The 23,860-nt window shown below is 36.6% G+C and overlaps 1 protein-coding gene across 1 annotated transcript in view; it reads right to left on the reverse strand.

Moving 5' to 3' along the window:
* TGFBR3 (transforming growth factor beta receptor 3) overlaps window positions 1-23,860 on the reverse strand; it is a 119,430-nt gene that overhangs the window by 24,920 nt on the left and 70,650 nt on the right. Inside the window, exons 4-9 of the mRNA XM_068109652.2 lie at window positions 16,027-16,149; window positions 6,690-6,870; window positions 6,403-6,562; window positions 6,086-6,227; window positions 1,572-1,728; window positions 35-153 (exon numbers count right to left, since the gene is read on the reverse strand). Of these exons, the coding sequence (XP_067965753.2) occupies window positions 35-153; window positions 1,572-1,728; window positions 6,086-6,227; window positions 6,403-6,562; window positions 6,690-6,870; window positions 16,027-16,149 (882 nt within the window). The remainder of the gene's footprint in view (window positions 1-34; window positions 154-1,571; window positions 1,729-6,085; window positions 6,228-6,402; window positions 6,563-6,689; window positions 6,871-16,026; window positions 16,150-23,860) is intronic.

The raw sequence follows: 23,860 nt of genomic DNA on the forward strand, positions 1-23,860 counted from the left end.
TACAATAAGAGGCATTGCAGCAATTTTGGCTTACCTGGCACCGCTTTGTCTTGAATATGCCATTTTGGGCAGTTGAGGTGGGGTTTTTCTGCCACCTGACGTCTGTACCTTCGTCATGTTGAACCACAGTAGAATTGGATGAAATAACTGGTTCTGGTCACGCAGCCAAAAAAAAAAGAGATATAAGGAAGCATATTAATAAACACAATTACGATATGCACGTACCAGCACCAGCACCAGCAAACTAATATACTAAGAGATTGTACGAATTGGTATTGTGGAGTTCTGAGTCAAAAAAGAAGACAGAGCTCTTCAAATGAACCATCACCATTCACCACACACCTTGTTTAAAAGAAATGAGGGTAGAAGAGTGTAGGAGGAGTGGGGACAGAGGTAAAAGACATCTGGAGAATTGAAGAGTAAGGAGCAGAAAGAGAAGGAGCAGTTACAAAGAATACTAGGACCAGGGTCAAAAGTTCCACCATATTTGTGTAATATAATAACTGATTATGGGATGGTGCTGAGGTAACCGCACTTACCTTTGAGCTGTCGAGTCTGGATTAAATTGTCGACCCAACAACCACCAACAACCGTTTTAGTCTTCGGACTATGGACTTGTATGATTTTTATGGTAATAAAACCGAAATTATTATTATTATATTATTATTATAATTATTATTATTATATTATTATTATTATATTATTATTATATTATTTTTATTATTATATTATTATTATTATATTATTATTATTATTATTATATTATTATTATTATAATATTATTATTATTATTATTATAATATTATTATTATAATATTATAATTATTATTATTATTATTATTATATTATTATTATTATTATTATTATTTATTACTACAATAAACTGTCCAAGCCTTGTATTGGCTAATGGTTATGGTGCCTGGCTTAAGATCCTAGGGTCTTGAGTTCAAGCCTCTGTGATTTTGTTGAATTAACCACGCGGGTCGACTCAGCCGGTCATCCCTCGGAAGTTGGCAAAATGAGTACCAGCCAGCTGGTAAGGGGGCACTGCATCAGTCGCACAGCCTCACCCTCAGAAAATGATGCAGCCAAACAGGCACAGGCTGCACACCAATAAATAAGGGGGTGGCATCACAAAGCCGGCCGTCCCTCGGATGGAAGTTAAACTAGGCGTTTCGTCTGCCAGCATGAATTGGTGGATATTATTGGTCCCGTGGTGTTTGTTGCGAAGAGAAGGCGAGTTATCGCCGGCACGGTGGCCAAATTCCAAATTCCTGTCACCTTTAATCGAAGTCACGCCTGGCCAGCCAGTTCGTGAAAGACTTGGGCCAAAAACCTTTCCCTGCCGAAGGTGGGACAAATGCCATTTTTGTATCACCAATGACAGAAATCATCATTCATTGGCTTCGTTCATCATTCATTCATTTATCATCATTCATTCCAAAATCCATCATTCATTGAAGACAGAAATCACTGGCTCCATATCATAATGGCTACCAGGAAGAAAAGTAAAGAAAGCTTGAGTTGTATAACCCAACATGTCTCACTTATCGATATTGCATCTTGCTCACCTGGCTCCCAAAGCTCAAGTTTCACATGGTTTCCTGTCTCGCAGCGAGTTACCGAAGCTGGCTCCTCACGTGTCAGCCATCTTGCCTCGTCGAGGTGTATGCGTCTCATGGTCATGGAGTGGCTTTTCAGGTCGATGTCATCCGCCTCACTCACTGCCTGGCATACACAACGTCATACCCATGGACAAGAGGGGCAAGGGGGGCAAGGTCAAAAGCTGAGATGGGGAGAGGGGAGGAGGTCAGTCGGGCAAGGTAATGGGGGAGGATGGTGGTTAGGAACGTGCAGCACCTGCCCTCGATGGCATGAGGGTCATGATGGTGATAAGAAGGAACATCGATGAATTGAGAGGAATATAAGGGACGATCGAAAGGAAAGAGGAATTGAAGGTAATGGAGGGTCATAACATTTCAGAATAAAGGGGGAAAAATCTCAGCTTATATTGCCGATTACAATTTTCATTCTATGATGGTGAGCTGCCCAGGCCCTGATGCAGCAAAGCTGCCCCAAACCATAATATTTCCACCACCATGCTTTACAGTTGGTATCAGGTTCTTGTGGTCAAATGCTGTCTTTGGTTTTTGCCAAACATGTCTTCTGGTACTGTGGCCAAATAGCTCTACCTTTGACTCATCTGTCCAGAGCACATTGTTCCAGAAGTGCTGCTGGTCTTTGCCTAGGTGGTCATTGGCAAACTTTAGTCTTGCCCTGATGTTCTTTCTGGACAGCAAAGGTTTCCTCCTGGCACACCTCCCATGTAGGTCAAATTTGTGCAGCCTGTTTCTAATGGTGGACTCGTGCACTTTGACATCAACAGTGGCAAGAGCTACCTGTAGGTCCCGTGATGACATTCTGGGGTTCTTAGAGACTTCTTTCAGCATCTTGCGGTCTGCTCTCGGGCTGAACTTGCTGGGGCGGCCTGGCCTGAACAAGTTGGCAGTTGTTTGGAATCTTCTCCACTTGTAGATGATCTTCTGGACAGTCAAATGATTGATTTCAAATTGTTTGTAGATCTTTTTAAATCCCTTCCCAGACTCGTAGGCATCTATAACCTTCTTTCTGAAGGCCTCAGAGAGCTCTTTTGATCGAGGCATGGTGACGCCACACACTTCAACAACAAAGAGCAAACCAAACTAAATGTCTGAGGTTTAAATAAGACAGGTTCCTCCAAGATCCTCTCTAACGATGTTCTAATCATTTGCACCTGAGCTGGTGCACCTGATTCTAATTTTAGGTATTTGAAGTAGTGATAAATGTGGGGGTGTACTTACTTTTTCCACATGGGAAATTTGCATTTATGTTTATTTAAATTATACAATGGACTACAAAATGTAAATGTTTCATGATATTTGTTACATTATATCACCTTTATGTATCAATATTGTTGAAATGAAGATCAAATAGCTGTATGTTGAAATATGTTGAAAAAGTCAAAACTTTACATGGGGTGTACTTACTTTTTCACGTGACTGTATATGTGTGTATGTATATGTGTATGTATGTGTGTATGTATATATGTATGTATGCGTGTATGTATGTTTGGCTCCATATCATAATGGCTGGAAAAATCTGGCTACTTTAATATATCGATGAAATCCTGCCTCCTTCAGCCGCTCCTCATATCTTAGTCTAGCTCGGCCCAAAGTCAATCTTGTGCCTCTATGCTGAACCCTCTTTTATGGCAGCTTATTCTTACTCAGATGTGGTGATCAAAAGTGTACACAATATTCTAGATGAGGCCTTACTAAATTAATGTGCATATGATGCCCACCTCTTTTTATAAATCATTAAATTCCAGATGAGACCTATCTCTTTTGATTTATAATTTACCACTTTAAAGAATACAACTTATACCCGTGTTTGCTTTACCTAAAGCTGTCCGGCACTGTGTTGCTGCCCCCACCTCCCTATCTATCATCACCGCCCCTAAACCCATCCTGCTCCTGTGTGACACGCTCTAAGATTGCCCCTTGCATCGTGTAATCCCCATTTCATTATTCTTATCCCTTCCTCTGCAGCATCTTACATTTATTTATGTTAAACTGCATCTGCCAATCTGTTCCCCAATCTATAAAAATATCTAAACTTTCCTGAATCTGATCACTCCCCTCTGCTATCTACCTAACCTCCAAGCTTTGTTCCACTTGTAAATTTGGAAGCCCATAAGAAACACCTCATTCCCAAACAGCTTCCTCTTCTCATCTCTCTTTCTCTCTCTTCTCTGTTTCCTTCTGCGATAACTTGCAAACCCATGTTTCCTGAACAATGCAGAATACAAGTTGCCTTTTGCCACTTTAAAAACGCTTTCCTTTTGCAGTACTTTTAGACATGTGGTTGTTGTTGTTGTTGTTATTGCATAGCCCCAGACAGTTCTCTCGAACAGGCCCGTGGCACGGAGACAGCCGATCGATCTACCAGGAGCGACCCAGATATCCCCAACTTCCAGGTACCTTCCATAATTGGCTAGAGGTCGCCACAGGTCTGTCAGAATCATTAAACGCATCCCCGCATTCACGAAGTCAGGGTCACGACAGAGTAAGAGAGAGAGAAGAGACAAGAGGGAAAGGGCCGGTCCATGGAGACCGATCGGGTCTCTGACTGCTCCACGCTGCTCCAACGCGCTGCTCCAACGAATCCGGGCAGTAGGGTAGTATGGGGAAGATTTGGCCCCCAACTTGAATTGGGGGGTACAACCACCGCGAAGAGGCGTCCCCTATAGTTGTACTTAGACATGTTAGCTAAGGTTGTGTATAAACTGCATCAACGACGCTAAACTTCCAGAATGTTTTTACACTACCTTTAAAATTTTTACACTACATCTAAAAATTTTTACTCTACAGCTAAAATTTTTACACTACCGGAAAATTTTTTATGCTTCTTTACAATTTTTTACCTACGTTTAAAATTGTTACACTACCTACTTTTTTAAATTTTCAAATTTTAAAATCTAAAAATTTTTTACACTACCTACTATCAAAAATTTTACACTACCTTTAAAATTTTAACACTACCTTTTAAATTTTTACACTATCTACTTTTTTTAATTTAAAAATGTTAAAATGTAAAAAAGCTTCACACTACCTTTAAAATTTTTACACGACATTTACAATTTTTACACTGCATTTAAAAGTTTTCAACCACCTTCAAAATTTTTACACTACCTTTAACATTTTTACACCTTTTTTACATTCTCAAATTTTTTTCCGTTAAAATTTTTACACTACCTTTACAATTTTTACACTGCATTTTAAATTTTTACACTACCTACTTTTTTTAGTTTTCAAATTTGAAAATTAAAAAGCAATTTACACAACCTTAAAAATTTTTACACTACCTTTAAAATGTTTACACTACATTCAAAATTTTTACACTACCTACTTTTTTTAGTTTTCAAATTGTAAAAAAAACAAAACAAATACACTACCTACTTTTTTTTATTTTAAAATAAAAAAATGTAAAAAAATTGTACACCACCTTTAAAATTTTTACACCACCTTTTTTTACATTCTCAAATTTTAAAATTTTAACTTTTTTACACATTTAAAAATTTTACACTACATTTCAAATTTTTACACGACCTATTTATTTAATTTTAAAATTTTAAAAGGTAAAAAATTGTACACTACCTACTACTAAAAAAAGTACACTACCTTTAAAATTTTTACACTACTTTGAAAATTTTTATAATACCTACTTTTTTTTTTCAAATTTTTAAATGTAAAAAATTTTACGCTAACTTCAAATTTTTTACACTACCTTTAGCATTTTTACACTACCTACTTTTTTTATTTTATAAATTTTCAAATGCAAAAAAATTTTACACTACCTTTTAAATTTTTGCACTACATTTACAATTTTTACACTACCTTTAAAATTTTTACACTACCTTTAACATCATTCTTTTATTTAAATTGAATTATATACCTCAACACTGCGCGTGGTAAGGTGTTCTCAGAACTCTCTAGTTTGGGTTTGAATTATTTCGAACGGTAATTTGTGGACACCCTGTATATGAATGAAAACAATCCAAATCAAATCCTACCATTCGAAACACTCGGAAGTACCGATAAATATCACAATAAGAAGATGAAGAGCAAATTGATAAGCACATACACTGATTTATTCAGGGTGACTGCAATACGGTAGCTGTGAGGAAGTGATGTGCTACTGTGTGCGGAATCCTGGAGGGTGGTGACGATGATTTTGGTTTGGTAAAGCTCATGACGTCACACTGGGAATAGACGAGAGCAGTACCTTCCATAATCAGCTGGATGTCGCCACAGGTCTGTTCTGTCAGAATCATGAAACTCAGTTACGGGTTGGCAAACACACAGTGTGTGGGCCACTTGCCAGCCTAACCACCCACATCATGCCACCCACTGCCCGCACTCCTCACCTTCTTCAAGTGTAAAGGTAACAAAGCAGGTAGATTAGTTAAAATGAAGATTATCAACAAAACAGTTAAGAAGGACAGACTTTTTGCATCCACATCTAAATGAGAGACATTGGCACATACCACATCAATGGAGTCATCAAATCCTCGGCCAATCAAGGTCCAGGTGACAGGCTTTCTGCATTGCAGGATGAGCAGCAATTTATGTGGCAGTGACATCCTTTTCACAGCAATGACTTCAACAATGACATTGGCTCGACCTTGGCTGCATAACACAACATTGTGATGCACCGTCAACCAACCTACTGCAATACACTATTCCGCACACGCTTCAATTATGAGGATTGCAAGCAAAGTTTCTGTGTCCGAGCCAAACTTGACAGTCGGAAATTTTTCAGTTCACTCGTTGATTAAATAAAGGTTATTGCAGATTAACAAACCTTAAACCAGGTGTTCCCAGCTGTATTACGTGAACCTCTTTGGCCGTTGTGGAGGCAGTGTTGCCAAGGCAACCGGTAACGCGATGTTGAATGGAGTTGACAGCAGATAATCCAGGAATGGGGAAGTTGCCTGTTTGTGGGCAGGCGATTCCTGCCATTGCTGAGCAAGAAATGACGTGGGCACAAACAGATGAATGTAAACTTTTACACATGATATACGTATGAGTGTGTTATTGGAATGAGTGAGGTGTTGGAATGGGTGAATGAGCAACACATAAAAACCTCACCAGATTCGACATTGAACGTGATGTCACTAGCTGTGGAAAACTCAACAAAGGCTCTTAAGTTGGTTAACTTATTTGTGGCCCAGTCCAGCAGAGCCTTTCCATGAGGTGGAAGGTCGGGAGGATTGTCAAAATTGTATGGTGGGCACGTGTTGGAGCAGAGCAAATTGGATCCTTGAGATAACTGAAAAAAAGGACATAAAGCTTCATGAGAACTGAAAGGAAAGGAAAAGTGTATGAAAATAGAGGAAGTTATCGAAAAGTTAAAGAGGAATAAGTGCATGAAAATAGAGGAAGTTATCGAAAAGTTAAAGAGGAATAAGTGCATGAAAATAGAGGCAGATGTCTAAAAGTTAAAGAGGAAAAGTGCATGAAAATAGCGGAAGTTATCGAAAAGTTAAAGAGGAATAAGTGTATGAAAATAGAGGAAGATATCGAAAAGTTAGAGATGAATAAGTGTATGAAAATAGAGGAAGATGTCGAAAAGTTAAAGATGAATTAAGTATGAAAATAGAGAAAGTTATCGAAAGTTAAAGAGGAATAAGTGTATGAAAATAGAGGAAGTTATCGAAAAGTTAGAGGGGAATAAGTGCATGAAAATAGAGAAAGATGTCGAAAAGTTAAAGATGAATAAGTGTATGAAAATAGAGGAAGATGTCGAAAAGTTAAAGATGAATAAGTGTATGAAAATAGAGGAAGATATCGAAAAGTTAAAGAGGAATAAGTGTATGAAAATAGAGGAAGTTATCGAAAAGTTAAAGATGAATAAGTGCATGAAAACAGAGGAAGATATCGAAAAGTTAAAGAGGAATAAGTGCATGAAAATAGAGGAAGATATCGAAAAGTTAAAGAGGAATAAGTGCATGAAAATAGAGAAAGTTATCGAAAGTTAAAGAGGAATAAGTGTATGAAAATAGAGGAAGTTATCGAAAAGTTAAAGAGGAATAAGTGTATGAAAATAGAGAAAGTTATTGAAAAGTTAAAGAGGATTAAGTGTATGAAAATAGAGAAAGTTGTCGAAAAGTTAAAGAGGAATAAGTGTATGAAAATAGAGGAAGTTATCGAAAAGTTAAAGAGGAATAAGTGCATGAAAATAGAGGAAGTTATCGAAAAGTTAAAGAGGAAAAGTGTATGAAAAAAGAGGAAGATATCGAAAAGTTAAAGAGGAATAAGTGCATGAAAATAGAGGAAGATATCGAAAAGCTAAAGAGGAATAAGTGCATGAAAATAGAGGAAGATATCGAAAAGTTAAAGAGGAATAAGTGCATGAAAATAGAGGGAGATATCGAAAAGTTAAAGAGGAAAAGTGTATGAAAATAGAGAAAGTTATCGAAAGTTAAAGAGGACTAAGTGTATGAAAATAGAGGAAGTTATCGAAAAGTTAAAGAGGAATAAGTGTATGAAAATAGAGGAAGTTATCGAAAAGTTAGAGAGGAATAAGTGCATGAAAATAGAGGAAGTTATCGAAAAGTTAAAGAGGAAAAGTGTATGAAAATAGAGAAAGTTATCGAAAGTTAAAGAGGAATAAGTGTATGAAAATAGAGGAAGGCATCGAAAAGTTAAAGAGGAATAAGTGTATGAAAATAGAGGAAGATATCGAAAAGTTAGAGAGGAATAAGTGAATGAAAATAGAGAAAGTTATCGAAAGTTAAAGAGGAATAAGTGTATGAAAATAGAGGAAGTTATCGAAAAGTTAGAGAGGAATAAGTGCATGAAAATAGAGGAAGTTATCGAAAAGTTAAAGAGGAATAAGTGCATGAAAATAGAGGAAGTTATCGAAAAGTTAAAGAGGAATAAGTGCATGAAAATAGAGGAAGATATCAAAAAGTTAAAGAGGAAAAGTGTATGAAAATAGAGGAAGATATCGAAAAGTTAAAGAGGAATAAGTGTATGAAAATAGAGGAAGTTATCGAAAAGTTAGAGAGGAATAAGTGTATGAAAATAGAGGAAGTTATCGAAAAGTTAGAGAGGAATAAGTGCATGAAAATAGTGGAAGATATCGAAAAGTTAAAGAGGAATAAGTGTATAAAAACAGAGGAAGATATCAAAAAGTTAAAGAGGAATAAGTGTATAAAAACAGAGGAAGATATCGAAAAGTTAAAGAGGAATAAGTGTATAAAAACAGAGGAAGATTTCGAAAAGTTAAAGAGGAATAAGTGCATGAAAATAGAGGAAGTTATCGAAAAGTTAAAGATGAATACGTGTATGAAAATAGAGGAAGATGTCGAAAAGTTAAAGAGGGAAAGTGTATGAAAATAGAGGAAGATGTCGAAAAGTTAAAGATGAATAAGTGTATGAAAATAGAGGAAGATGTCGAAAAGTTAAAGAGGAATAAGTGTATGAAAATAGAGGAAGATGTCGAAAAGTTAAAGAGGAATACGTGTATGAAAATAGAGGAAGAGGTCGAAAAGTTAAAGATGAATAAGTGCATGAAAATAGAGGAAGACATCGAAAAGTTAAAGAGGAATAAGTGCATGAAAATAGAGGAAGATATCGAAAAGTTAAAGAGGAATTAAGTGCATGAAAATAGAGGAAGATATCGAAAAGTTAAAGAGCAATGAGTGTATGAAAATAGAGGAAGTTATCGAAAAGTTAAAGAGGAATAAGTGTATGAAAATAGAGGAAGATATCGAAAAGTTAAAGAGGAATAAGTGTATGAAAATAGAGGAAGTTATCGAAAAGTTAAAGATGAATAAGTGCATGAAAACAGAGGAAGATATCGAAAAGTTAAAGAGGAATAAGTGCATGAAAATAGAGGAAGATATCGAAAAGTTAAAGAGGAATAAGTGCATGAAAATAGAGAAAGTTATCGAAAGTTAAAGAGGAATAAGTGTATGAAAATAGAGGAAGTTATCGAAAAGTTAAAGAGGAATAAGTGTATGAAAATAGAGAAAGTTATTGAAAAGTTAAAGAGGATTAAGTGTATGAAAATAGAGAAAGTTGTCGAAAAGTTAAAGAGGAATAAGTGTATGAAAATAGAGGAAGTTATCGAAAAGTTAAAGAGGAATAAGTGCATGAAAATAGAGGAAGTTATCGAAAAGTTAAAGAGGAAAAGTGTATGAAAAAAGAGGAAGATATCGAAAAGTTAAAGAGGAATAAGTGCATGAAAATAGAGGAAGATATCGAAAAGCTAAAGAGGAATAAGTGCATGAAAATAGAGGAAGATATCGAAAAGTTAAAGAGGAATAAGTGCATGAAAATAGAGGGAGATATCGAAAAGTTAAAGAGGAAAAGTGTATGAAAATAGAGAAAGTTATCGAAAGTTAAAGAGGACTAAGTGTATGAAAATAGAGGAAGTTATCGAAAAGTTAAAGAGGAATAAGTGTATGAAAATAGAGGAAGTTATCGAAAAGTTAGAGAGGAATAAGTGCATGAAAATAGAGGAAGTTATCGAAAAGTTAAAGAGGAAAAGTGTATGAAAATAGAGAAAGTTATCGAAAGTTAAAGAGGAATAAGTGTATGAAAATAGAGGAAGGCATCGAAAAGTTAAAGAGGAATAAGTGTATGAAAATAGAGGAAGATATCGAAAAGTTAGAGAGGAATAAGTGAATGAAAATAGAGAAAGTTATCGAAAGTTAAAGAGGAATAAGTGTATGAAAATAGAGGAAGTTATCGAAAAGTTAGAGAGGAATAAGTGCATGAAAATAGAGGAAGTTATCGAAAAGTTAAAGAGGAATAAGTGCATGAAAATAGAGGAAGTTATCGAAAAGTTAAAGAGGAATAAGTGCATGAAAATAGAGGAAGATATCAAAAAGTTAAAGAGGAAAAGTGTATGAAAATAGAGGAAGATATCGAAAAGTTAGAGGAATAAGTGTATGAAAATAGAGGAAGTTATCGAAAAGTTAGAGAGGAATAAGTGTATGAAAATAGAGGAAGTTATCGAAAAGTTAGAGAGGAATAAGTGCATGAAAATAGAGGAAGATATCGAAAAGTTAAAGAGGAATAAGTGTATAAAAACAGAGGAAGATATCAAAAAGTTAAAGAGGAATAAGTGTATAAAAACAGAGGAAGATATCGAAAAGTTAAAGAGGAATAAGTGTATAAAAACAGAGGAAGATTTCGAAAAGTTAAAGAGGAATAAGTGTATGAAAATAGAGGAAGTTATCGAAAAGTTAAAGATGAATACGTGTATGAAAATAGAGGAAGATGTCGAAAAGTTAAAGAGGGAAAGTGTATGAAAATAGAGGAAGATGTCGAAAAGTTAAAGATGAATAAGTGTATGAAAATAGAGGAAGATGTCGAAAAGTTAAAGAGGAATAAGTGTATGAAAATAGAGGAAGATGTCGAAAAGTTAAAGAGGAATACGTGTATGAAAATAGAGGAAGAGGTCGAAAAGTTAAAGATGAATAAGTGCATGAAAATAGAGGAAGACATCGAAAAGTTAAAGAGGAATAAGTGCATGAAAATAGAGGAAGATATCGAAAAGTTAAAGAGGAATTAAGTGCATGAAAATAGAGGAAGATATCGAAAAGTTAAAGAGCAATGAGTGTATGAAAATAGAGGAAGTTATCGAAAAGTTAAAGAGGAATAAGTGCATGAAAATAGAGGAAGATATCGAAAAGTTAAAGAGGAATTAAGTGCATGAAAATAGAGGAAGATATCGAAAAGTTAAAGAGGAATAAGTGCATGAAAAAAGAGAAAGATATCGAAAAGTTAAAGAGGAATTAAGTGCATGAAAATAGAGAAAGATATCGAAAAGTTAAAGAGGAATAAGTGTATGAAAATAGAGAAAGTTATCGAAAAGTTAAAGAGGAATAAGTGCATGAAAATAGAGGAAGATATCGAAAAGTTAAAGAGGAATAAGTGCATGAAAATAGAGGAAGATGTCGAAAAGTTAAAGAGGAATAAGTGCATGAAAATAGAGGAAGATATCGAAAAGTTAAAGAGGAATAAGTGCATGAAAATAGAGGAAGATGTCGAAAAGTTAAAGAGGAATAAGTGCATGAAAATAGAGGAAGATATCGAAAAGTTAAAGAGGAATAAGTGCATGAAAATAGAGGAATATGTCGAAAAGTTAAAGAGGAATAAGTGCATGAAAATAGAGGAAGATATCGAAAAGTTAAAGAGGAATTAAGTGCATGAAAATAGAGGAAGATATCGAAAAGTTAAAGCGGAATAAGTGCATGAAAATAGAGGAAGATATCGAAAAGTTAAAGAGGAATAAGTGCATGAAAATAGAGGAAGATATCGAAAAGTTAAAGAGGAATAAGTGTATGAAAATAGAGGAAGTTATCAAAAAGTTAAAGAGGAATAAGTGCATGAAAATAGAGGAAGATATCGAAAAGTTAAAGAGGAATAAGTGCATGAAAATAGAGGAAGATGTCGAAAAGTTAAAGAGGAATAAGTGCATGAAAATAGAGGAAGATATCGAAAAGTTAAAGAGGAATAAGTGTATGAAAATAGAGGAAGTTATCAAAAAGTTAAAGAGGAATAAGTGCATGAAAATAGAGGAAGATATCGAAAAGTTAAAGAGGAATAAGTGCATGAAAATAGAGGAAGATGTCGAAAAGTTAAAGAGGAATAAGTGCATGAAAATAGAGGAAGATATCGAAAAGTTAAAGAGGAATAAGTGCATGAAAATAGAGGAAGATGTCGAAAAGTTAAAGAGGAATAAGTGCATGAAAATAGAGGAAGATATCGAAAAGTTAAAGAGGAATAAGTGTATGAAAATAGAGGAAGTTATCAAAAAGTTAAAGAGGAATAAGTGCATGAAAATAGAGGAAGATATCGAAAAGTTAAAGAGGAATAAGTGCATGAAAATAGAGGAAGATGTCGAAAAGTTAAAGAGGAATAAGTGCATGAAAATAGAGGAAGATATCGAAAAGTTAAAGAGGAATAAGTGCATGAAAATAGAGGAAGATGTCGAAAAGTTAAAGAGGAATAAGTGCATGAAAATAGAGGAAGATATCGAAAAGTTAAAGAGGAATAAGTGCATGAAAATAGAGGAATATGTCGAAAAGTTAAAGAGGAATAAGTGCATGAAAATAGAGGAAGATATCGAAAAGTTAAAGAGGAATTAAGTGCATGAAAATAGAGGAAGATATCGAAAAGTTAAAGCGGAATAAGTGCATGAAAATAGAGGAAGATATCAAAAAGTTAAAGAGGAATAATTGCATGAAAATAGAGGAAGATATCGAAAAGTTAAAGAGGAATAAGTGTATGAAAATAGAGGAAGTTATCAAAAAGTTAAAGAGGAATAAGTGCATGAAAATAGAGGAAGATATCGAAAAGTTAAAGAGGAATAAGTGTATGAAAATAGAGGAAGATATCGAAAAGTTAAAGAGGAATAAGTGCATGAAAATAGAGGAAGATATCGAAAAGTTAAAGAGGAATAAGTGTATAAAAATAGAGGAAGATATCGAAAAGTTAAAGAGGAATAAGTGCATGAAAATAGAGGAAGATATCGAAAAGTTAAAGAGGAATAAGTGCATGAAAATAGAGGAAGATATCGAAAAGTTAAAGAGGAATAAGTGCATGAAAATAGAGGAAGTTATCGAAAAGTTAGAGAGGAATAAGTGCATGAAAATAGAGGAAGTTATCGAAAAGTTAAAGAGGAATAAGTGTATGAAAATAGAGGAAGTTATCGAAAAGTTAAAGAGGAATAAGTGCATGAAAATAGAGAAAGTTATCGAAAAGTTAAAGAGGAATAAGTGCATGAAAATAGAAGAAGATATCGAAAAGTTAAAGAGGAATAAGTGCATGAAAATAGAGAAAGTTATCGAAAAGTTAAAGAGGAATAAGTGCATGAAAATAGAAGAAGTTATCGAAAAGTTAAAGAGGAATAAGTGCATGAAAATAGAGAAAGTTATCGAAAAGTTAAAGAGGAATAAGTGTATGAAAATAGAGGAAGTTATCGAAAAGTTAAAGAGGAATAAGTGCATGAAAATAGAGAAAGTTATCGAAAAGTTAAAGAGGAATAAGTGCATGAAAATAGAGGAAGTTATCGAAAAGTTAAAGAGGAATAAGTGCATGAAAATAGAGAAAGTTATCGAAAAGTTAAAGAGGAATAAGTGCATGAAAATAGAGGAAGTTATCGAAAAGTTAAAGAGGAATAAGTGCATGAAAATAGAGAAAGTTATCGAAAAGTTAAAGAGGAATAAGTGCATGAAAATAGAGGAAGATATCAAAAAGTTAAAGAGGAATAAGTGCATGAAAATAGAGAAAGTTATCGAAAAGTTAAAGAGGAATAAGTGTATGAAAATAGAGGAAGTTATCGAAAAGTTAAAGAGGAATACGTGCATGAAAATAGAGAAAGTTATCGAAAAGTTAAAGAGGAATAAGTGCATGAAAATAGAAGAAGATATCAGAAAGTTAAAGAGGAATAAGTGTATGAAAATAGAGGAAGTTATCAAAAAGTTAAAGAGGAATAAGTGCATGAAAATAGAGGAAGATATCGAAAAGTTAAAGAGGAATAAGTGCATGAAAATAGAAGAAGATATCAGAAAGTTAAAGAGGAATAAGTGTATGAAAATAGAGGAAGTTATCGAAAAGTTAAAGAGGAATAAGTGCATGAAAATAGAGGAAGATATCAAAAAGTTAAAGAGGAATAAGTGCATGAAAATAGAGAAAGTTATCGAAAAGTTAAAGAGGAATAAGTGCATGAAAATAGAGGAAGTTATCGAAAAGTTAAAGAGGAATAAGTGCATGAAAATAGAGAAAGTTATCAAAAAGTTAAAGAGGAATAAGTGTATGAAAATAGAGGAAGTTATCAAAAAGTTAAAGAGGAATAAGTGTATGAAAATAGAGGAAGATATCGAAAAGTTAAAGAGGAATAAGTGTATGAAAATAGAGGAAGTTATCGAAAAGTTAAAGAGGAATAAGTGCATGAAAATAGAGGAAGATATCGAAAAGTTAAAGAGGAATAAGTGCATGAAAATAGAGGAGGATATCGAAAAGTTAAAGAGGAATAAGTGCATGAAAATAGAGGAAGTTATCGAAAAGTTAGAGAGGAATAAGTGTATGAAAATAGAGGAAGATATCGAAAAGTTAAAGAGGAATAAATGTTTGAAAATAGAGGAAGATATCGAAAAGTTAAAGAGGAATAAATGTCAAAGTGCACGAGTCTACCATTCGAAAGAGGCTGCACAAATTTGATCTACATGGGAGGTGTGCCAGGAGGAAACCTTTGCTGTCCAGAAAGAACATCAGGGCAAGACTAAAGTTTGCCAATGAACACCTAGGCAAAGACCAGCACTTCTGGAACAATGTGCTCTGGACAGATGAGTCAAAGGTAGAGCTATTTGGCCACAGTACCAGAAGACATGTTTGGCAAAAACCGAACACAGCATTTGACAACAAGACCCTGATACCAACTGTAAAGCATGGTGGTGGAAATATTATGGTTTGGGGCAGCTTTGCTGCATCAGGGCCTGGGCAGCTCACCATCATAGAATCCACTATGAATTCTTCATTGTACCAGAGGGTGCTTGAGGATAATGTGAGGCCATCTGTCGGGAAGTTGAAGCTCAACCGAAGGTGGACCTTGCAACATAACAATGACCCTAAACATACCAGTAAATCCACCAAGGAATGGCTGAAAAGAAAGAAATGGAGGGTTCTGGAATGGCCAAGTCAAAGCCCGGATCTAAATCCCATCGAGATGTTGTGAGGGGATTTGAAACGAGCTGTGCATGCAAGAAACCTCTCAAACATCGCACAGCTGAAAGAATTCTGCATGGAGGAGTGGGCAAAAATCTCTCCCAGTCGATGTCAGAGACTGGTAGACAGTTATAAGAAAGGCCTACTTGAGGTTGTTTCTGCCAAAGGGGGAAATACGAGCTATTAGAGCCAAGGGTGTACTTAGTTTTTCCACACGCGAAATTTGCATTTATGTTTGTTTAAATTATACAATGGATGACAAAATGTAAATGTTTCATGATATTTGTTATATTATATCACCTTCATCTATCAATATTGTGAAATGAAGATCAAATAGCTGTATGTTGAAATATGTTGAAAAAGTCAAAACTTTACATGGGGTGTACTTACTTTTTCACGTGACTGTATAGAGGAATAAGTGCATGAAAATAGAGGAAGATATTTCGGAGTTATAGAGGAATAAGTGCATGAAAATAGAGGATACATGAAGGATGCAGGTTGGATTGAATAAGAGGAGTAGAGAAAGACGGAGAGAACAGTAAAAACAAGGAATTGGAATACAGCTTTTGTGAATCTGCAGTAAATGGAATAAAATAATTAATTGGTGAGAAAATGGAAAATGGAGTAAGGAATGCGAGATAGGACATTGCTGGGAATGATAGGAAGTGGTGAGAGTGACAGTCAAATGGACAGCAAGATGTAGCAGGTGGAATGGAATGGTGAAATGTAATGTTTTACACACGATAAATTTGTGTTGGTATAACGTGCTGAAACCCCCTTCGTCAAGTTTCCAAAGTAGCGGGCGAGCAGAAGCGAGCACAAAGGTGAAACGGCTTGGTAGTTTTCTGATCACTCGCAGTGAGACCTGAAGGCGAAAGGGGAAAAAAATATTTGAACCTCAACAAAATAATACATCAGTCTGGATCAGGGATCAAGTGTTGATTAGTTCCAGAATAATTAATGGTTTTAATCCCTCTTCCCCCTCATTTCATGCAAACATTAACAGATCACACATGAAGTTAGTACTTTTGAAGTTGGTAAGATAAAAGTTTGTCTTGGGTCAAATATGCTCATTATTTTTTCTGTACAAGATCTAGTCTGAGAGTAGAGTGAGGTGACGGAGAGTAAAAAGGCAATAAACTGCCAGTGGGTGAGTGGGGCAACAGTGGGGCACTCAGGGAATGAACAAACCGGACCGAGAAGAGGAGGATCATTGGAGGAAAAATAAACATGCATCGAGGGTTAGGCTAGATCAGGTTAATGTGGGTAAAAACGATTGTGGGCAGGGATGAGAATAAGAAGAAGAGGAAGAAGAAGAACCACTCGGTATGCATCTTCACTCGTTGGGCTGCTGAGGCAGTTTTTCATTGGCTATTGGGCACAGTCATGGAGGGGTCGCCACTCCGATTCAGGATACTCCAATGGCTCATTCTTCCCAGTAAGCTGGCACTCATGTTACCAATCTCAGAAGGATGACATGCTGAGTCAACCCACCTGAGGCACGTGCGATTTGGCCTCTTCCGAAGACAGAAGCCTCTTCCGGAAGATTGCTTTGCGCCGAACAGGCAGAAGAGAAGCAAGATGGCGGCCAAACATGTATTACTCGCGCTCATGATGGAAGAATTAGACAAAGATGACACGACATCACAAGTTGATGCAAATATCCAGATTGTGTTTTCACTTGCAAGTTTTGCTGCGTAAGTATAACCTCTTCTCTTCCACCTCTTCTTCCTCTTCCTCTTCTAACCGCCTCTTTGCTGGATAACAGAAGAGGCAGAAGAGCTTCCGAGAAGAGAAGAGTCCAAATCGAACGACCGGAAGAGTCTTCTAGAAGTGTCTTCCTCTTCGAGAAGTGCAAATCGCACGCGCCTCTGGTGTTATTTATTGGCATGGAAGGAGCTCAAAATCAGGACCCTAAGATTTTAAGCCAGCCACCTTAACTGTTAAACCAACACGAAGCTTGTCGGGATGAGGGATGACATGAAATTGTAGTGATATGAAATCTGTTTGAAGCCATGGACAGAAGAGTCTGTCTGTCTGTCCGTCTGTCTGTCTCGAAAGTATTCCCTCAGTTTTGGGACTAGCTTGGCCAAACATTCTGTGGAATGTTTTGGGGTCCCAAGCGGGTGTCCTAAGGTAGGTGGGAGGTTTCATAAATTCCTCAATACAATGAGGATTTTGACTTTTGATCCATTCAAACGTAATCCCAATCCGGAAGTAAGCACATATTCATGGGTTTGGCAGATCGGCTGGTTTGATAACATCCCAATACAATTGTGATTTTGAGTTTCCCCCCGGATGCCGCCGCTTTAATCCATTTTAAGGTGGGTAGGAGGTTTCATAAATTTCTCAACACAATTATGATTTTGATTTTTCGATCCGTTTGAAGTGTTTTGTATCCACCCTTTGTCACCCACAGATTCGTTTGTATTGCTTATCACATGAGAACGGCATCCATATGTGTTTACTTCACTGGTTTTGTAACATTGTATTTTGTTATCTTAATGCTGTCGTATTAATTTGTGATTGGAATGATGCTGTTTGGAATGAAAATATAGAGAGATTGAGTTTAAAGGAAATTGAATGATGTCCACCCATGACATTCGCAGATTCGCCATTTTCAGTTTAGCCATTGACTGGGTATAGAAACATGCAGCTGCAGTAAGTGTTTTGTCTAAGTCCTTCACGAATCGACTGTCCATGCATGACGTTCACTGAAGGTGTTACAGGAATGCAGAATTTATTGGTTTATGGTTTAGCATTCACCGTTTCTGCATTGTCTGTTTAGGCCTTCGGCCTCCCACCTGTGCGTATCACCGGTATCTCGCTAGTAAAATATAATACCGTACATCAAAAATTATTAAATAATTAAATCTAGATAACAATAAGAAAAAAAATGAACAGGTACACTACTCACAATAAGTTAGGGATATTGTGGGAGTGAGTTAATTTTTTTATAGGGGTTAGGGTTATGGTATTTAAATCAAGAATGCTTTGCTTTTTCACACATTAATAACCATAGAATTAGGACCAACAACTTTTTTCAACATAATTAATACACAAAATCAACCACACCGAAGAACCTGCCAATATCCCTAACTTATGGTGAGTAGTGTATGTCACTTTCTGATGTGGGAAAACCTTTTTTTGTTGGGAATTGTGCACACCAGAGTTTGCCACTTGTGCAGGTGTAGTTTATGCATTTAGACGCATAGTCTTTCCAATGGCCACAAAAGGCACATAGCGGTATCTTAAAGATGACTGGACTGATGGAAGAGCACAGATCCCTATGCCATATGGACATATCAACTTATAAAGATCAGTGCACCTAGTAATGAACTTTCTGTTAACAAAATGATGCATTTTCTTGTAGATTAAAACAGTCCGATTTTTGATCACATGGGATTAATTAACTAATGCATAAGTGACAAATTGTCAGTTTCTATTTCAAATTGGTTCATCTGGTTGTGACATGAATGGGGCACAACTGTGCCAACGACGCGACCAATAAAACAAATGTGTGAAACAATAAATAAATTTTTAAAAAAATAACACGATGCAGTTGCATTTAAATGTTAACAGAATCTGTACTGGTTACAAAATAACGAGGTTTTAGGGAATGATTAGAGAGATGTGTAGGGATACTCAATGAGGAAGCATCTGATATAAAAGCAAAGCAGGAAATTGCAGCAAACTTGCACAAAACGCTTGAAATGAGGAACGCGTACAAGTCCAGAAAGTTTGTTGTGCACCATTTTGTACAGTGAAATATAAATGCTTATTAAGGTTGGGTAAATACACGATACAAAAAAAATAACTTTGCATTCTCACCTACGCATCACCTAAGAAACGGCACGTGCAGTCACGCCTTCTGTGTATTGCAATTGCAGTCACGTGATGCCCTATCGGGAGGAAGCTTGACAACTGACACACAATCCCAGATGAAGACAACTTGCTGACTGGTACCTCAGACCTGAGTCTTGCCTGCTGGGCAGCTATTGTAGTTGGTGGCACGTTTGTCATACTAAAATACACAATTTGGTATCTATGTGTTTGTCTGTCTCCGATACATTCAATCATTACTTATCCAATCTCAAGCAAACTTGCCAAAGGGACTAAGAGTCATAAGACAAAGGCTGTAGGTACTTGGTGTGCCCCACACTGCCGGAAATTCCAACGGTGGGTCCGATGCAAATTCTCTATGTAAATGTGGACCGTACAGCGCCATGCCTGATGGTGGTGGGAGAGGGTATTGCAAGTGATGCTTCAGAAGCCTTAATTGTATTATGAGTCAGAGGCCTTCATCTTATTTTCCTTCGCTTACTGTATGTTGCTTTAGACTCGACTGCAAAAATAAAACCTGGTAAAATACTTCCTTTGTTTTATTGCCTTTTCTCACCTTGGGTAGATACAATGTTAGGGTGTATAGATAGCAGCTCGACTGTCGTTCCACTTTATCGTAGCGTTTTACAAGGGCTGCTTCCAATAACAAAAATAATAACAACAATAATAACAACAATAATAACAGTAGTAATAATAATGAGGATAATAGCATGATCCCTTCCTGGCCGCTCTCATCGGTAGCGGGTTTTTGCAATTCTTAAAATACAAAATGTTGCCAATTTCGAGCTCACAAAATAGTCATCCAATCGCCCTGGCAAATGAATGAAATCCTGGGACTTTTTTGTCTACAAAATCGGGGCTAATGGAAGATAACGTTCAGAGGATAAAAGGGTAACGTAGTTACAGTAAGATAAAACAAGCAAAGGAATGAGCTAACAACAAAAGAGGAGGGAAGTGTTGAAGGAGGTAGGCCTAATGGAGAGAGAATTAAAATATTGCAAGTGTAGCGGGGTGTTTACATGTAATGGTGGTGCACCACTTGGTTGAATCCCTGGCGGGAAAAGTGTGATTGAACCGCTGTAAGAACATGTGCATAGTAGAGGAGCTGTGTGGGTCGGAGGGTTGAGAGAGCAGAGGGTGCCAGATAGGAGTGGAGGCGTCCATATAAAACAGAGAGAATACGGACCTGTCTGCGATGCGAATGCAATAGGACTTCTGCTTTGGCCTCATCTTGAGAGATGCCAATCATCTAGAAAGTTCACATTCAATTCCGTTCAATTCCAACTTACGTTTCACTGCCTTGCAAGGAATGTTACCGAGCCCCTCCGATAACGGAATAAACTTTCATCGCCTGAAAACGAGACTTGCTTTGCGGTGTCACTTGCAGACTTCAAAATCATCATCGTTCATCACAAGAAATATTGGTTAATATTATTAGAATAAATATTGGAGAAGTGGCGATATTGGAGAAATATTGGAGAAATATTGTTGAAAGCAGAAGAAATATTGGAAGTGGGCCTCCTTTTCTCTTATGAGGATAAAAAACTTGTTTTCTTTTTATTGTGACTGAGTATTGCAAGCCGTGCTAGCTATTATCTAAACATTAAAATAAGGCCTTTGCAGCTTTTAATGATCAAAACTGAGTGGAAATTTAAAACAAGAATAATTTACAATTCATAATCTTTGAAGGAGTAAAAATAAAATGAACAACCTTCAACAATGGTCTTCAAGATACTCTGTAGTCACAGCAGTGTTAACGTGCAAACCTTGAGCTTGGAGGTGCTTTAAAAACTGAGATAAATGCTGAAGAAACAGATACATCTGGCAATTATAAAAGTGCAAGGATTGAATGTACAAAGGAGAACTAAAAAAAACAAAAAACAGGACTCAGTGGAGTAACGGTGAGTGCGTCTGCTCTGAGTGTGCGAGGTCGGTGGTTCAAACTCAGGCTGAGTCGTATAAAGGCCGAACTAGATCTTCTCCGTATCTTCACCAAAATCGAATCAATTCTTACTTGTCTCACGCGCAACCTGCACATCAAATTTCATACGAATCCAGCCCTAACCTTTTGAGATATCGTGCTATGTATAGTTTTTGGCCATTATCTCTCAATGGTGAAGCATCAATAAAAAAAAATTCCCGAATCGGGATCCTGATCTTCACCAAAATCTAACCAATTCTTCCTTGTCACACACACAACCTGTTCAACAAGTTTCGTCCAAATCCGTCCATAACTTTTTGAGATATCCCACTATGTATGGTTTTTGGCCCCATCTCCCAATGGTGAAGAATCACTTAAAAAATTAAATAATTCTCATATCCGAATCCATATTCACATCTTCACCAAAATTGAATCGATTCTTCCTCTTCACACACACACAACCTGTCCAACAAGTTTCGTCCAAATCCACCCATAACTTTTTGAGATATCCCGCTATGTATAGATTTTGGCCCCATCTCCCAATGGTGAAGAATCACTTTTAAAATTCTAGTACCCGGATCCGAATCCAGATCTTCACCAAAATCTAACCAATTCTTCCTTATCACACACCCAACCTCTCCACCAAATTTCGTCCGAATGCGTCCATAACTTTTTGAGAAATCCTGTTCACAAACAAACAAACAGTCAAACTAGAACAGCGCTCAGTAGAAAGCATACCTCAACCTGGTTGGCCCTATCTCCCAATGGTGAAGAATCACTTGAAAAATTAAATAATTCTCATATCCGAATTAGATATTGTCATATCTACTCAATTTCATTTTAATGTTATCTTTCGAATATGAATCGGAACACGAAGCGACAGTTTAGCACGACATTGGTTCTGAATTTGGCAAATTGTTTGGAATCTCACCCCGAGCTCACATGTGCAGATAGGAGTAAGGAAACTTCTTTACTCTGACAGTCAAACAGAATTGAAAATCATTCCAAACAGGATACTTACTGTTTGTTATTTTAGGACTTCACAAAGGACACAAACAACAGACACGAAGAACGAATATAACCCGAAATAAGTTTTCTTTTTCTGCAGCCTTAACTTTTATTTTATTTCAATTGAATTAAATACTTGAAAACTGGAGAACACAAATCACTTTCTTGTCACTTCGAAAAACCTCAGGTTTCACAGTAGTTGTACAAAATATTACACCATCTCGACCAATCAAACTTACAGCTCATTCCCTCAGCGTTGCGGAATATCGAGATTCAGACGAAACCGCGGCTTGAAGGAAATATAGATCGTGCTCGGAAATGCAGTGAGCGAGAGTTTAAAAAGACCCTGCCCGGGTTCTTGTTTTCTCTCAAGAATGCGTGGGTTCTATGAACTCTCTTCTCTAGTATTAATATGTGGTCCTTGTCCTGCATTTCATCAAATGTACAAGCTCACCAAAGTCTTTGAGAGTTAATAAATGTTTGGCCTATTTGTCTCAATATTTGTTTACATTGGAGAGTGGGTCACACACACACATCCACATCCACACATGTACACACACACGCACACACACATGTACATCGACACACATATACACATATTTATATATATATCCATACACACACACACACACACACATACACACACACACACACACACACAAACACACACACACACACACACACACACACACACACACCAGGATTCATTGCCAAAACGTTAGGTAGAAAGAGGTTCAACCCAGGTGGGATGTGTGAAGCACAGAACATGGAGACATGGCATTCGTGCTTTTGGATGAAAGAGATTTTGGTTGAAGGGCAAGGTGACCAGGACAACGAGTGTGTTTGCCAGAAAGGTGTGATGGCAAGAAATTTTATCAGATAAATGTTGCTGGGCAGCTAGGGAAGGCAGGTTGCAATTTAATAAATGGTAAGAACAGTGCACGGACTTCGCAGTAAGGTTTGTCTTGTACAGGGTGATTCACATACGACGTACTATTTTGTTTTTGAATAACTGTGTTGCGTGAACCGATTTACTTGTAATTTGCAGCACTTATAGACAAATGTTCCCCATTTATTATGTGAAAATTTCATTAAAAAATAATTGATACAAATTTAGTTATGGGTCTCGATATGGCGGCCGTCATTTTCGATCACTCGGAACATTCTCTGCTTGTATTCGAGCATGGTTTTCTGCCGCATTTCATCAGTGATCTCCCAGAAGGCATTCCTGATGCGGTGCTTGAGTTCCAGCAAGTCTCTTGGTCGAGCCGTGTACACTTTGGACATTGCTTGGCAGCACCCAGCTTCGACCAAACTCCGTCCGAAGACGTCGTTTCACTTCGATTAAGCTTTTTGTGGCCTCATACCAGGTTGCAGCTTTTGCACGCTCCTGACTGTTGTAATTTGCCATTCTTGCTGATTTTTTCTTTACATTATGCTGCTAAAAAGTCTAAAGCTGACTCTAAGATCGGTTCCATAATTATCAACGTTTAAGAACAATTTAATCGACATGTTAATCGACATGTCATGTCATGGCAAGAGGTCAGGCTGTTTCCCATCATCGAAAATGACGGCCGCCATATCGAGACCCATAACTAAATTTGTATCAATTATTTTTAAATGAAATTTTCACATAATAAATGGGGAGCATTTGTCTATAAGTGCTGCAAATTACAAGTAAATCGGTTCATGCAACACAGAGTTATTCAAAAACAAAATAGTGCGTCGTATGTGAATCACCCTGTAGATGTGAGCTTTGATAAACAGGGAGTCATGCGATATCTCAACAAATGAAATAATTAAT

This window comes from Myxine glutinosa, chromosome 3 (genome assembly GCF_964187855.1).
Source record: "Myxine glutinosa chromosome 3, kmMyxGlut1.1, whole genome shotgun sequence".
NCBI classification, from domain to species: domain Eukaryota; kingdom Metazoa; phylum Chordata; class Myxini; order Myxiniformes; family Myxinidae; genus Myxine; species Myxine glutinosa.